This window comes from Cottoperca gobio, chromosome 10 (assembly GCF_900634415.1).
Source record: "Cottoperca gobio chromosome 10, fCotGob3.1, whole genome shotgun sequence".
Taxonomy (NCBI): Eukaryota; Metazoa; Chordata; class Actinopteri; order Perciformes; family Bovichtidae; genus Cottoperca; species Cottoperca gobio.
The window spans coordinates 24,957,371-24,973,888 of record NC_041364.1 but is presented as its reverse complement, the minus strand read 5'-3'; the positions used below and the strand labels follow the sequence as shown (position 1 = coordinate 24,973,888).

Here is a 16,518-nt window from a genome sequence, read left to right as displayed (position 1 = left end):
AGAGAGGTGACGTTCCACGTCCCCAGAGCCAGCCTCTGCTGCCCGGGTCTGGTCCGTCGAGGTTCCTGACCATCACTGCCACCAGTGTGACAGCGCACCCGACCCCAGCGGTTCTTCCTGTGAGTGGTGGGCCCACAGGATGGATGGATGGGAGGCACCACGTAGCTTCTTCGGGCTGTGCCCGACCGGGCTCCGTGGCAAACCCGGCCAACAGGCGCTCGCTGTCGGGCCCTCCCTCGGGGCCTGGCTCCAGACGGGGGCCACGGGTTTCCTCTGGGCAGGGTCTCTCCTTCTCTTTCCCTTTTTTTCATGAGGTCGTTTTGAACCATTCTTAGCCTGGCCCCTCGCCTGAGACCAAGTTGCCTTGGGAGACCCTACCAGACAATACAGCTATCAGGTTCATAGGGACACACAAACCTCTCCACCACGGTAAGGTGATGGTTCCTTACCATCTTGGAAGCAGAGCAGAGAATGTAAATACGCAAAGCAACTGGAACGTGCGCATAAATGAGATAAATGACATAAGCCTTTAGTTTATTTAATAAAAGAGCACCTGTTCAATGTGAAAAGTGAGTTGTGAATATATATATAAAAAAAAGAAAACGTCTTGAATTTCAGGGGGGGCGGCGGGCGTAGCGCAGGGAAACACTGCACTTTATCGGTACTTTGTCCTACACACTTAGAACAACATAGAAAAAATAGATGCTTCAATGCTGCAATCATTAAAAAAAAAAGAGATCTGTCAAAGCGAACCCGTTTTAGCCATTTGCGCATGGTGGGAAATATTAGAGTGTGACACATCAAAGGCTCTCTGCTAGTGTGAAGGAGAATAGCTTCTTACAAGGACTAGACTAAATAAATGTTCACAGAGTGATTACAGTGATACTCTGTGTTATAGAGGGGATTTTGCCCGGATATGAATACAGGTGTGCCTTGAGATTTTGGCTCGGTCTTTGGTGTGCCTTGGCCACAGAAAGTTTGGGAACCCCTGCTCTATATGACCTACATAAGTAAACAACTCCAGCGGGGCCTCAGGCAGCTAACAGCCCACCGCGGACAGACCCTGCCTTTGCCCTGCAGCGAGAGCACTGGCGGAAGGCTGACCAGTGTGAGCATGAGCTGTCAATCAACGCGAGCATGGACGCCTGGTCAATCCTAGTACTTGAATACTACGCAGGGCGTGTCTTGCCAAGAAAATGTCCTTGTTTCCCTCCCTGTTTATGACATTGTAATCACACCGCTCATGTGATCGGCTGTAAAGGAGGGAGACATCTGATTTGTTACAGATACAGATTTGTGAATCGGGCGACGTCAGGAGTCTCAAAAAACCCACACACGAAAAGCAGTTTGTAAATGCAGGTCCAACAGTTTGTATATAGGCTAAATGTAACAACATCTGAATATGTTTTTAATGAAAATTGCAAATACTTAAAATATGTATTAAAATATCAGAAATATATTTACGTTTATCACCCAAAACAAGTATACATTACATTTAAATGCTACATGCATTGAAAAATATTTTTGTAGAGAGAGTAATTTATATATAAATCACAACATACATTTGGGAATCCTTCTGTGTGCATTTATTACTATTAAGACTGATCTGACTCGTTAGTTGTACGCCTCCGCCAATCACTCAAGTTGCAGTTTACATCCATCTCTGTACAAAAAGTAATCGCTTCATCATTTTATCCTATTAGACATTTGTGTGAAATTGTCATAATTAGCGTATGAATTCTTCAGTTACGGCCAACACCTGTTTTGTGATATCACAGTGACCTTTGACCACCAAAATCAAGTCAGTTCATACTTAAGTCCAAGTGGACACATTTGAAGACATTCCCTCCAGGCATTCCTGAGATATCATAATCACGAGAAAACCTAATGCACTACAGCAATGCACCACTGTTTTGTTATGTCATGTTTTTCTTGCGCAGTAAATGGGCTACGACTGCATTTCGTTGTGCAACCCTTTGTTGCATAATGACAAACTATCCTTGAATATAGCCATTTTTGTATGAATTCCTCAACATGAACTGTTAGTTATCTGTGTGCGTGGTGGAGAACTGGTTTAGATACAGCAAATAAAATGGTCTAATTTCAAACCATATTTTCCTAAAGGTAATATCAGTGTTCTATGATAGGCACATGGTCACACTGAGCCAGCCTGCTACGCAACACAAGAGCCTCAGACCTTTGAACAATAACCACATTAGCTTTCCTACTAAAGTCTCCTTCTGATCTAATTTACCAACATGAACACACATCTTGTCCTGCACCTTAACTTGTTTAACAAGCCACCAAACAACTACTCATTGGGGAAGTTTGCAAGCTAGATAGCAAATTAGCTGCTCAGCTGCAGCACAATAAACTGCACACAAACATTCTGCAAATATCACTTTGGGCAGTTTATAGGCTGCGGTGGTCCTCACTATCAATACCACATCTAACAACACAGCAGTTACTTTTCCACTGATGCCCCAAACGCAAGCAAGCTTGTACATGACAAGACTTTATTAGCCTTGTCAGTCATTTAAAATGAATGAATGAATGAACTCATCGAAGAGACAATTGTCATGAGCACAACTCTGGTTTAATGAAATCATGTTATAAAAATAGCATGGACATAGTGACTGGTGGTGTTTCCGGATGTCAAACAGTAAGGTTACACATCTCACAGAGCTGCTAAAGTCAAATATCAGCCACATTGAAAAGTCTTTCTTTATGAGTCATACAAAGTCATACATTAAGGTTCTGTGTAAAGAGGAAACCAGATCTGTTAAATTGAGCAATATGTTAATGGGGTATGTGTTTGCTTTTTTTGTCTTTGTGACTGTGATGAAGACACAGTAGGGGTGTTGGTGTAATGTTAGTCTGTTTGCACAATTAGAGGCTGCAAATCAATCAGTGTGCTCCTCTCATCAACTGTGTGACAATCCCTTAAGTAGAAACTCTTAGCTGGAACTTTAAGTGCTATTTAGGAGGACTCCTAGTGGTGAGATAAGATCCTTTGTAAATAAGGTCTCTGTACAAACCTGGCAACCTCACTGGGACAACAAAACTTCATGCGACAATTTCTTGGGAGAAACTCTGAACTATGTCTTGAGGTGGGAAATTGAAGTTACAGATTTCCCTGAATATTGATCCCTGCTCCCATTCACACATGACTTGGCTAGCATCTAATCTTGTTAAAATGGGTTCTAATAGGTCAACAATAATGTAGAGGATGATGGATTGAAGCGCAAAACTGACTGGTTTACAGAAATGCTGTTTGTAGTAAATATAACTTGGGAGAACAGTTAGGCTTTATTCAATGTCAGAATGATCACATCAGAGCAAATCATTTTGATGAAATTGTCCCATATGGGTGAAATGATCCTTCAAAATCAGTCTGAGAAGAGGACTGAGCAACAGATTGACATTAAAAACTCATAGTTAGACTGCATAGCAGCTGGGCAGACAGGTGTGAGTGTGTGTGTGTGTGTGTGTGTGTGTGTTTGTTTCCTGTCATTACATCATACAAGTATAGTTGCTTTGATGACATGACGCAAGAGAGAAACCAATGCAATGTAAAAAGACAGATAAGGTCCACCATGGAACATGACAAACTATTACCTGCCTGATCAAAAATGAGAAGATGAGAAGAATAACGGCAGAAAAACTATAATTGGAATAATAATTTCAATTAATCAATCAGTTGACAAATTAATTAGGAACAATTATTAATATTGATTTATTGTTTAACTTATTTTTAGTCTTCTCAGGTTCTAGCTTCACAAATGTGAAGATTTGCTGCTTTTCTGTTTCACATAATTGTAAACTGAATATAAATATTTCCTTTTTTTTATTACATTGAAAATACATGACATGACACAATATCTTGGGACGTTATTTTTCTTTCTTAGAGTGAAGGCTGGTCAGATGGATATCAAACTCGTGGCTGTGTCTTAAGTACAGAGCTGGAGTCAGGACATGAATAGCCTCACTTACATTTAAAATTACTTACCAACGCAACATAAACTCACTAATTAACACAATTTATTACATTTGGTTTATCCAGTAGTTTCTAAAAAGGGGGATGCCCTCGTTGCAAACATCGACTATAAAATATGAACCAAGTCTCTGTGACATCCCCCGTATGTTTCTGAAGAGCCGCTGTGAAGCTCAAAGTGGGCGGCTCCGGCCGTCTCCATCTTGGCAGTGACGTCACTGTCTAACTCCTGGTTCATCCAAACGTGAGCATCGTTTGTGGAGTTGAGACTGGCCCGAGTCACACAGCAGAGCAGACAGCTAGCGGTCTGAGACGCCTCCACCTATCACTCAAAGCCGCCACTCCCCTAATAATGCGTAACTTAAAGCACATTAAAACGGATGAGTAGTATAAAAATTCCCCCCACGTACAGCTATGAAAAGGAAAGTTAGCTATATAAACAAAACAACGTTTTTATACCAGGCTGGAAACATGTTTATTTCTGCTGTAAAGTTGGGCATCTTAACATGGGGGTCTATGGAGATTGCTCCCTTTTAGAGCCTCAAGTGGCCATTTGATGAACTGCAGTTTTTTGAATTTACACATAGGTTTCACTACTTAGCCCTGGAAGTCGACGCTTGGTTGCAACAAGTGAGCCGGCTGGAACAATTTTAACAAACACCAGATTTTCATCTGTCCAGTACTTCTGTGCAGCATCTGTTCTGGTTGCCTGGCTGAGAGTCATCTTTAGTTGGGTCAATCCACTTCAATATCTGGGCAAATAATCAAAGATTCAAACCTACACATTCACTGATTTTCTTATAAATGTTGCCATTGGTACACACCACAGATCTCGCCTCTTCTGTATGAAAACCTCTTTCACACATAGTTCCTTGTAAATTACTGGGATAACCTTTTGGCACTGCTGATGTTATTTTCACTGTTCACACATGCACTACAGTCATAAACATTTCTGTCTTGTGCCTTTTCACACATGCCACGGCAACGCCGAAATAGATGGGCCAAGGGACAGTCCAGCAGATGGCGGTAATGCAATACTTATGGATGCCAACAGTCATTATACTCAAGAGAAGAAGAACAAGATTCGGCAAGACTGAATGTACGTGTACGTACGTGGAAGACATTTTTCTTCATTATTCTTTATTATTTTCAGGAACATGACCGGCAAGGAGCTGTTTTTGAACAATGCCAATGTTCTTGTAATGTATTTAATATTGAAAAAGTTTGCAAGACGACAAGTAAGGTTTTTCGTTATCTACTTGAATCAGAAACACGCATTCAATACATTATATAGGAATAAATGCAAATACATCATCAGCAGAGTCTTGAGATTGGTTCGCTCACTCCATGTGAAAGCGTCTTTTCTCAGATGGACATACGTTTTTAAGTGCTTGTCCATGCAATGTTACGAGTGTTCTGCAAGCCTCTAGGCCTGCAGGGCCTAAGTTGACCCAACGCCGGGCCTAAGCATCTTTTTTAAATATAGTGCGAGACACACACACACACAGTGAGAGAGAGAGAGAGAGAGAGAGAGAGAGAGAGAGAGAGAGAGAGAGAGAGAGAGAGAGAGAGAGAGAGAGAGAGAGAGAGATACTTTATTGATCCCGGGGGAATTTAGGAGAGACAGACAGAGAGTCAGCAAGAGTGAGACAGAGAGAGCCAGAGAGAGAGTCAGAGAGTCAGAGAGAGAGAGAGTCAAGAGAGACAGAGAGTCAGAGAGTCAAGAGAGACAGAGACAGAGAGTCAGAGAGAGAGTCAAGAGAGACAGAGAGTCAGAGAGTCAAGAGAGACAGAGAGTCAGAGAGTCAAGAGAGACAGAGACAGAGAGTCAGAGAGAGAAAGTCAGAGAGACAGAGAATCAGCAAGAGTGAGACAGAGAGAGAGTCAGAGAGAGAGAGAGTGTCAAGAGAGACAGAGAGTCAGAGAGACAGAGACAGAGAGAGTCAAGAGAGACAGAGACAGAGAGTGAGAGAGAGAAAGTCAGAGAGAGTCAGCAAGAGTGAGACAGAGAGAGAGAGAATCAGAGAGAGACAGAGAGAGAGTCAGAGAGACAGAGACAGAGAGTGAGAGAGAGAGAGTCAGAGAGACAGAGAGAGAGAGTCAGAGAGAGAGAGAGTCAGAGAGAGAGTCAGAGAGTCAGAGAGAGTGTGAGAGAGAGAAAGTCAGAGAGACAGAGAGTCAGCAAGAGTGAGACAGAGAGAGAGAGTCAAGAGAGACAGAGAGATAGAGAGAGAGAGTCAGAGAGACAGAGAGTCAGAGAGACAGAGAGAGAGAGTCAAGAGAGACAGAGTCAGAGAGAGAGAGAGTCAGAGAGACAGAGAGTCAGAGAGACAGAGAGTCAGAGAGACAGAGTCAAGAGAGACAGAGTCAGAGAGAGAGAGAGTCAGAGAGTCAGAGAGACAGAGAGTCAGAGAGACAGAGAGAGAGTCAGAGAGACAGAGAGAGAGTCAGAGAGTCAGAGAGACAGAGAGTCAGAGAGACAGAGAGTCAGACAGTGAGTGAGAGAAAGTCAGAGAGAGACAGAGAGTCAGAGAGAGAGAGAGCGCGAACAAGAGAGAGAGAAAAGAGAGCGAGTGTGTGTGTGTGTGACGACGAGTCAGTAATCATCATTTTATTAAACTGCCAATATACCACCACCCGCAAATCATCTCCGTTCAGCCAACGGTACTGAGCGATCACGACATGAAGTCAGCAGTAGCGTAGCCGTGCTGTGTGTGCGCAGTTTATTTGTCGGTGAAAACTCCTCAAGACTCCCTGCTTGTAGAAGGGGCTCTGGTTAGCTGGCAGCAACAACAACAACGACTCAAGCTTAAAGACTTCCGCTACTTGTATAACATATTTTAGTTTCAAAAACATCTTAAAAATGCAATAAACTGGCAGAAACCATGAAGTCCAACACCAAACACTTCATTTACAATGTAACTAGTAACTATAAATCACATATTGACAAGAACTAGGAAACGGGATCATATTACTCCTGTATTAGCTGCTCTGCACTGGCTTCCGGTACAATACAGAATATAATTAAAAATCCTTCTCCTGACCTACAAAGCAATTAATGGTCAGACTCCAGTTTATCTTAAAGATCTCATCGTACCAGACTGCAGGGTTACTTGTGGTTCCTATAGTTGCTAAGAGCACAATGGGAGCCAGAGCCTTCAGCTATCAAGCTCCTCTCCAGTGGAACCAGCTTCCAGTTTGTGTTCGGGAGGCAGACACCCTCTCCACATTTAAGAGTAGGCTAAAGACTTTCCTTTTTGATAAAGCTTATAGTTAGGGCTGGCTCAGGATTGCCTTGGACCAGCCCCTAGTTATGCTGCTATAGGCTTAAACTGTGGGGGGAATTACACCTCTCTCCTCCTCCTTCTCTTCCTCTCTCCTCCCCTCCTCCCCCTCTCTATCTGTATACATTTAAGTAAATGTATGTTACTAACTCAGCATTTAGGCAGGGGTGTCCAAACTTTTTTCACTGAGGGCCACATACAGAAAGATATACGAAGGGCTGGGCCACTCATAATTTTGAGGTATATTCCCTAAAAAACAAAACAATCAAATGTAGGTAAATTATGCTTGATAATTGAATATGCTTAAAGGGGGGGTTTAAGCTTGTTAAACAAATACGTTATTGGGCTTGTTAACACATCAACTAACATTAGTTAGAAAATGTTATCAACTTTAATTGACTGAATTTATTGAAAAATGTATCTTATTAACATGAATACTTTGTAATATATGTTTTAACTCTCCTATAATGGGAACAGCGTTGCACTCAGGAGCAGTGATGCTGCGCTTTGGACTGAAGGATGCTGCAGGTCAGGAGTAAGTTTGGTGTTTGAGATACGAAGGACATCACAGAGATGCTGTCGCTCATTTTGGTTCTCAATCTGCTTTTGTTCAGAGTTAACAGAAAATGTTTGCTCACATATGTATGTTGAGCCGAACAGACTCATCATTATTTGTGCGTGACATCTCATCAGAGGAAACTTTTCCAAGCTCCGGTAGAACTCGGGGAGGGAGAGAAGCTGATGTTGATTCTTCAGGGAATTATCGTATATAATTATTATTATTATATAAGTTTATATAGTTGCAGACTCTCTTAAACTTCTTCTGCATTAATCAGCTCGATTTCTTTCTCAACGATAGAAAACTCTTGGAAGTGCTGACTGAATTCTGTGATGAGAGACGTGATCACATATTTCCCCTTGTTATCAGAAAGGTTGGCCTTTGGAAAAGTACATTTGATTTCGGACAGCGTGGAAAAGTGCGCAACATTGAAGTTGCTAGTTGTGTCTCAAAGAGACGGAGCTTCACACAGAATGCTTTCATGTGCGCAGTAGGCTCTTGTTCAGTGTTGAGATGACCAGTAAGATCAACTAAACAGGTCCGCCCAACATGGAGGGTCTCTCAGCTCATGAAGAGGTCGGTTCTTCTCTTTCAAAAACAGGTCGGTTTCTGATCTCAGGGAATGAAACCGCTGCAGCACGGAGCCGCGACTCAGCCAGCGCACATCAGAACGGTGGAGTGCGTCCCCGTATTCAGCATCGACATCAGACAGGAAAGCTTGAAATTCTCTGTGGTAAAGTCTTTGTGCTCGAATTATGTTGTTCCCTTTAGACTCGTAAGACCAAGCAGCTCTTCCGTAACGCAAAAGTTATCTTCAACTCCTCTCAAAAACAATGAACAGCTGGTGTCTGTCACATCTGTGCTCTCATCACATGCAATCAGTAAAAATCTAAAGCACAAGCTTTATCTGACACTTGATGTTTTAAGTTAGCTGACAAGTCAAAACTGTGTTTCTGTGTTAGAACTAAGATGTACAAAACATTCAAGCACAAGTTTCTATCTGGGCCATATTCCATTATACTTTTGGAATTTGCTGCGGGCCAATTAAAAATGGCCTGCGTGCCGCAGTTTGGACACCCCTGATTTAGGGCATCATCCCCGGAGCTTCTGTGTTTCTCAGGTGGCAGGTTACCACTGTTAAAATGTACGTCTGGATCATGAATCCTGGCCGTGCCTGCTGCCCTGACGCCCACCGTAATATATTTTTTGGAGACACCGGGAAGCCTTTTTTATTACATCATCCTGGATTCACCCTTTTTTTTTAAACATTTGACCACACCATCATTTCTGTCACATGGATGTTGTATTTTTACTATGTTGTTTATCCTGTACACACGACATCTATTACAGTCTGTCCGTCCTGGGAGAGGGATCCCTCCTCAGTCTCTCCCTGAGGTTTCTTTTAGTGAGTTGTTCCTTGTAAAGTGTGAGGGTCTAAGGACAGAGGGTGTCGTATGCTGTACAGTCTGTAAAGCCCACTGAGACAAATGTGTCATTTGTGATAATGGGTTATATAAATAAATTTGATTTGAATGCATTGAAGAATAAGGTGTAATATTTCTGTCTGAAATGTGGTCAAGTACTCACAAAATAAAAAATACAATCCAACAGAAAAGATACAGTAAGTAAGAAGATTAGACAGCACGTCTATACGGTTAGCCCTTGTATGTATTTAAATATGAATAGGCATAATAAATATATATATTTAACTTGATTACAATATTTATAATATTTGTTTTGATTTGAACCTATCAGTGTTGGAAATCAGTGAGCAGCAGTAAACAGGCTGATGGATGGTGTTAGCTATTGACAGATGTTGGTGTGTGTGTGTGCTGGTGTTACCTGGAAAACATGTCTGCAGGTGTTCAGTTAGGGCCTCCTGAGTGACAGGCTTGTGGGCGGAGTTCATAGCCGAGATAGCCAATAGCAATACCTCTCCCAGAGGGATGAATTGCGATTGGCTGATGGGGGACATACTGATGGGTGACACATCACCTGTGAAAAGAAAGAAATCAGTCACTTTGAGTAATACTGGATACAAATCTGCTATAACCAGCACCTGTAGCACATATGAACATGTAGTCTAATGTCTCATATCTATATATTCACAGAAACATTGGAAAAATAAAATCCCTGGCTGTCCTGGGTGTCTGGCTGGGGACCTTTATTGCATTTCATTCACCATCCTTCTCTTTTCTCATTTCCTGTGGCTATCCAATAAATGCATTAAATGGCCACAACAACAAACTTCATTTGAACATAAATATTAACATTTCAAACCCTGCCTCTTAGAAAAGTAATGTAAGTAATATGTAATAAGAGAAAGACCCTCAAAAGCACCAAAAACAAACCTACAACAAAAAGTGAGTTATTCAGTTTGATTAAACAAAATAATATTTAACTATAAAGTGTTAGTCCGTCTCTCATGCGGTCGGACTTCCCTACCCTGTCTGTGGCACTCAGCTTAAAGCCCATTGGTTCCAACTGAAGACGTACATCTTTCAAAACAGGTCACAAATATATTATTTTCATATTTGGTAATTTCCTAAAACAGCTGGTCACAGCTGGTCGTGTGTTCATGGTAATGAAGGGACATGTCACCGATTGCAACAGAGTGGCTCACTGTGTTTTTAATAGTTTGTAACCATCAGCTGAAGACAGCAGGAAGAGGCGGAGTTACGGGACTTCTCCAGTTGTGGGGTGGATTTTTTAAGAATGCGCCCAAACTGCAGTTACACCTTACTGAGATCACAATGTGACTCAGACCACCTCGAAACAGTTCACCTCCTGGTCACTGCCGAGCAGCCCTTTGTCCTCACTCAAAAATAGTCGGCTACTTAGTAGGCCACATCTCTGTGACCTCTCAACCTCTGTGACCAGCGTTCTCAAACACTTTTTCAGGTCAGCTAGTTAGCAGCTCATTTTCACTTTTCCTACAGTCAGAGCATCACTATTATATTTAAGGGAGTTACCCTAACATTTGTTTTATTGAAGGACAGGACAGGTCTCAGCCAGAATGTCATCTGTGGCGAGAAGCTGGTTAACGCCAGCATGATGCCAAGCTAAATGAAACGACACCAGGAAGAACCACTTCTATAATGCAATGTAAACGTGAGTGGAAAGTAAGATTATTGTGCTGATTCTGACAATATCCTCTATAAACTAAACTACCACCACAGACTCATCCGACGCCACAACTTCTGAACTTAAACCCAGGGGGAAAGAAGGAAACCACCGTTTTTTTCAAGCTGGGAGGACATGTGAAGAATAAAAGGCCCACACACATAAACAGATTTCTATTTTTAGTCCTGCAGTCATATAGGTAAAGAAAGAAGACAACATACTGGAACACATTATTACAGTTTCGGGAAAAGACACATTGTGGAGTTTGACTGAACCAAAACACCAACGGAGATGACAAACACCAAAAACAGTCAAATTGCACGCAAAGTATAGAAACAAGTTTGGGTGAAATGGAAGATGTAGACATGAAGGAACAAACACTATATTTCTGTAGATAGAGCTGGAGGTGAGTGAGGGGAACTTTAGAATCTGTGATATTGTAATGTCAATATCATCTACCGAGGACACAATATTCATTCATACTAAAACAGAATACACACTACCTCTTTGAACCATCACTTATTATCTTAATTATGACACACTACCATTGAAAGAATAAATGACATTTGTAGCTTTAAGGACCTTTAACCCACATCTCATGGTCTTCATCAGTGAATGGAACTGGCTCTTGTGTCATCATGTGACCTAAGTGTGAAATATTAGCCAAGTGAGAACAGGTGGTTGTATACGTGACGGGGAGTGTAACCCTAAAAACTCTGATAAAGATAGCAAGCACATCTTTGAGTTGGGATTATTTGGTAACACAATGTTTTTAAGGTCAAGAATAAACGTCCACACTCAAATATAAACCAAATGTTCTTTTATAGTAATTTATTTAAAAGGCAACGAGAAATCACCAGAAATGTAAGCCTGATCCCTAAACACACCAAAGATTAAAACTGGGTACATCCCAAAGACCCTGATTGGTTGTGTACATACCATGCTGACTACTACAGTTCTGTACACAGTAGCCTACTTGATATGAGTTTTTGGTTTACTTGCAAATAGCTTCTAATATACCGAAAGATTTAGTAGAAGAAATAATGAATACACAGAGAGATCTATAAGAGTCGACCAGACTCAGTCAGAAGAGGACAGAGTCCAGCTGCAGAAGAGGCTCTAGTAGGAACATTGATTACCAACCTGCCACCTCCATACACTAACTGCACACAGCTGCAGGCCTCAACATGGAAAGTGATCTGAGGACAACACACACACAGTGAGGGGGGTGAGGTTGAAAAGCATGTGTGTTCTAAAGAACAGCTGAGTGAGTGGCCACATTTCTGTTGCTTCACGTGGTGTTTCTAAACTATAGGGGGATACTGCTCTACAAAGGCAAACCATAGCAATGATGCTCACACTGAACCTGAGAAAAATGGTTTCAACGTTTTTGACTGTCCGGCCAAATGTGTTAAAGGTAGAAATGTGGTAATAAACTTATTATAAACCATGATCAATGATTTGACCTACGACCCCCAGAATGCAATTCAATTGTAGTTACTGCACTCTGCCTTGTTTTAGCTTTAACAGCTATATAAGTAATGCAAAGCCAAAGTACAGAAACAACAATTTTGAGGAAAACCGTTTAATTTCTTATTCAGTCAATTTGTATTTATTTTATTTATAGGTCTGTTTTAAAAGTAGTAACAGAAAAAAAAAGTTAAGCAACCCTCAAGTATTATTTTAATGTCAACTTCATCAGGTTTGACCTAAATCTAGATTACTTGACATCATCATCACGTTATCAATTATTTCATGTTGTCACGTTCACCCTTCTACACAATGAATGAATGAGCACTATGTCCGCCGCTAATTAAAGAACTGCTGTGCCGACTAGTCCTGTCTCGCAACCTAGAACTAGCTTCTTAAATGATTTTTAATGGTCTCTTCTTTGGATTATCCTGATGTTATCTGGATAAGGCACAGTGAAGCCTCAAAGGAGCGGTAAGCTAAACATGTCCCTGTTTAAATAATAATAATAATTATTATTATAGTGTGGGTAACCCTGCCAAAATGGCAACACCATAGCTTCTCATTTTCGGTAGGCTGTATTCCTATAGCGGCATATTACACTTACTGCGTCTGCCTGGGTTTTTTGACCGGTTATTTTCCATAACTGAATCAGGACACTTTGTCACAAGATAAAACAGATGTCACAAAGTCCAATTCCACTCTTAACTTTATTTTGACCATATGTGAAGTTACTGCGGTTTGCCTTTGTCATAGTATGGCATAGTATAGTATGCTCCATCAGAACTGCACAACAGAGGGTCCCCCCCTAACAACTCCCCCCCCCCAACACCTTTCTAACATCGGATTGGGAGGCTGTGTCCGACCATTTCTAACTTTCCACAACCAACGGTCCGAAATTAACACTATAAATGTCCCAGATGCCAACGGTGAGCCCAAATCCTACATCCACACTCAAAAAGGCATAACTGCTACGTTCATGTCTCGTGTCCACACCACTGCGGACTATACGCTGCAGAAATCATCTTAGTTTGAAAACACAAAGGGGTTTCGGTTTAGTCTGGACGAGCAAAAACGGGGCAAAGCCAGAATGTGTGACAGAGATAGAGCAAGACCTCGGCTACGGTAACCTTGTGGTAGCCTTGGAACTGCGTTGTTTTTCTTCACTAAATGTTGCGTGTGGTACTTGGCATCAACAAGGATGAGCATGTCACCAACACGCACTTGTATGGGGGGGCGCTAAGGGTGGGTGAGAAAACAGCAGTGAGGAGAATGAGGCTGGCAGGTCACTGCCAGAGACACCAAGAGCTGCCAGCCAGCAAACTTGTGCTGTGGGAGCCAACACACGGGCACCGATCACGAGGGCGTCCCGCAATAACATACGTGGATGTACTCAGGAAAGATGCGGGAGCAGAAAATACTGGCGAGCTAGCCAGATGCATGGAGGATCGGGATGACTCGAAGCACCGATGGAAGGCCCGTCTGAGGACGACCTAGTAATAGTAAATGTGCCTCTGTTTGTGTGAGAATGTGTGTATGGGAGGAACGAAGTAGATCTTAAGTATCAAACAAGAACTTTTATTATAGCAAGTACAATATCGCTGTATTTTCTGTAACTAATCAAACAGCTGCTGATGTTAGTATGGATGGAGATCATCTCTGAAACTCCACTGAATCGCTCGTGTGGAGGGCGGTCACTTTCGTAACATATTAGTGTGGCTGCAACCTCAGGATATTACACAGCCTATCTGCAAGCTATGTAAAAAATGAGTGCCAGTGAAGCAGACTGCTAATTTATTTGCACATGGATGGGTTCCCATCCCGCCAAGGCCTCAAAACTGCTTCATTTTAAGTATGTTTTGGATTTCTAACAGTAAGCAAAAAAGTAGTTTTTTTATTAGATTATTGTTAGGGTAATAAACACATTTCTATTATCTTAGTAATAACATTCTTTTTTAGCAATACTTTATTTAGAATGTTTTGTGAGAGGGGAATTACACATATTTTTTTAATTCATACATGTTCCTATGGCCTAAGGCAGTCCATAACTATTAGTAAACATGGACAACTCCCTCCCAAATCAAAAAACCTAGAGTGCTAAAACTCAAATGTGTGATGTCATCAGGGATAAAGTGTGGAACTGCTGTATAGACAATGAATTGGAAAGGTTGTGACAGATGACACTGGGAGCATCCAGGGGAATGTTCGGAGTATATGGGTACTGTTTCTGTTTCACAACTGAGAACACGACAATATATTATTACACAGCTTGTTGAATACTTGATTCTGATTGGTCAATTTTGACATTCTATAGCCTGTTATTTCTGTATAGCAGGCCGCTGCTATGTATAACAGACTGTTGCTAAGGATGCTCTGATCATAGAGTCTGGAGGACCACGTCCAATCAAAGAGCTGGACGACAGAGAAATCGACATCAAACAAATACTGAAGGGAACACAGTATAGGCTATGGCACTCGGGGTTTCTTTTGCAATAATGACTGGCTCGCTGCACATTATCCCTTACATAAAGCTATTTTGCTATAAAAAAAGAAAACAAACATTCTGTGGTTCAACAAAATCCGTCTCCCATTCATTGTCTTTGGAGCAGCTCCAGACTTTATACCTGATGACATCACAAGTTTGAAACTTACTTCTCTGGTTTCTGGCTTTAAAGAAAGTAGCTCATGTTCAAAAATATTCATTCTACTTTCCTAAGCCATAGAAATAACATATTGGAATTCTTAATATAGGTGGTGTTCCCCTTTCCGATCTAGGGAGGAATCAAGGGCCTTATTACAGAAAATACAGAAAGTGAAATCAGGATGACATTTAGGATTTTTGGTATTACAGAAAAAGTAACCCTATCTTAGGATAGGAATTTAGCTATACACAGAAGCATCCTAACTTAGGGATTTCCCAAGTTAGATATCCAAAATAACTATCAAAGATGGCGGCAACACTGTTGTTAGGCCGTTGACATTGACAATGAAAATCTGGGAACAACATAAAAAATAGAATATAACAATTGAAAAGTTACTCAAATCGTGTGATACAAGGCACCATACGACTAGTGCCTCCGACTCCTTGTGACTCAAATATAAGGCCCTTCTTTTGATATTATGGCTTGTTCGCTTCCAGTGGCCTACCAGTACTTTCAAATCAAAGAAATTACGGTTATAGTTAGGATTTCTGAAGTCAAGATAACATAGGAGGTCGGAGATGGGATAGGACACAGCCGATTTTTCCATATCTTTGAAACTTAAGTTAAGATAAGACAAGTAGTTAAGATTTTTTTCTATAACAAGGCCCCATGACATTATATTACATTTTTACTGACTGACTAGTACTAAACCAAGACCACTGAATTGATCTTGTAGTGTAAAATCTGTTGAGTGTCACTTTAACTTAACGGAATAAGACAAAAACAAGAAAAATACCCTAAACCTTAATGAACAACCACCACTATCACTGTTGTTACTAGTACTGCCATCTTTGCTAGCTGTACTTGTGGTTTAAGAAATTCTATTACTACCACTGCTTTTTACCATGACTACTATAACTTCCTTCCCTTACTGCTGGTGAAGAATGCACAGAGAGACCAGTGACATAGCCTGCATCTAGCACACAGACCTAGAGACCGAACACAGTACGTCATTACAAACACATGTCATCAGTGGAGTTGGTTTTCAGAATCTGCATCAGCATTAGTATTTCTGATCCAGTCATGACAATGAAATCACTGAGTTGGAGGTAAAGAAGAGCCATTTTGGAGCAGCAGTCGTTAGCTTAAAGCTCTGCTCACTCCATTACTACTACACTGTAGACAGAGAGAGGGAGCTAGTCAGGAGAGGAGGAAGAGAAAATGATATGTAGGGGGAGAGAGATTACGAGAGAAAAACTGTGATGCAGAGGAAGGGATGAAAGAGAGGAGCAGCTGTGTGAAGCAGAGTAGTGAGAGAATAAAATGGGAGAGAGAGAGCGAGAGAAATAATGATGGAACATTGATGTCCATGTCTCTCACTGCAGTGGTAGTAAACAATCAGCCAGCCTCCTTTGTCCAAAGCACTAAACCACACCCCCTCCTTTT

General features: G+C 41.4%; 1 protein-coding gene across 1 annotated transcript in view; it reads right to left on the bottom strand.

Moving 5' to 3' along the window:
* Positions 1–16,518, bottom strand: part of LOC115014440 (storkhead-box protein 2-like) — a 73,859-nt gene that overhangs the window by 19,676 nt on the left and 37,665 nt on the right. The window contains 1 exon segment of the mRNA XM_029441277.1: positions 9,680–9,832. Coding sequence (XP_029297137.1) covers positions 9,680–9,832 — 153 coding nt within the window.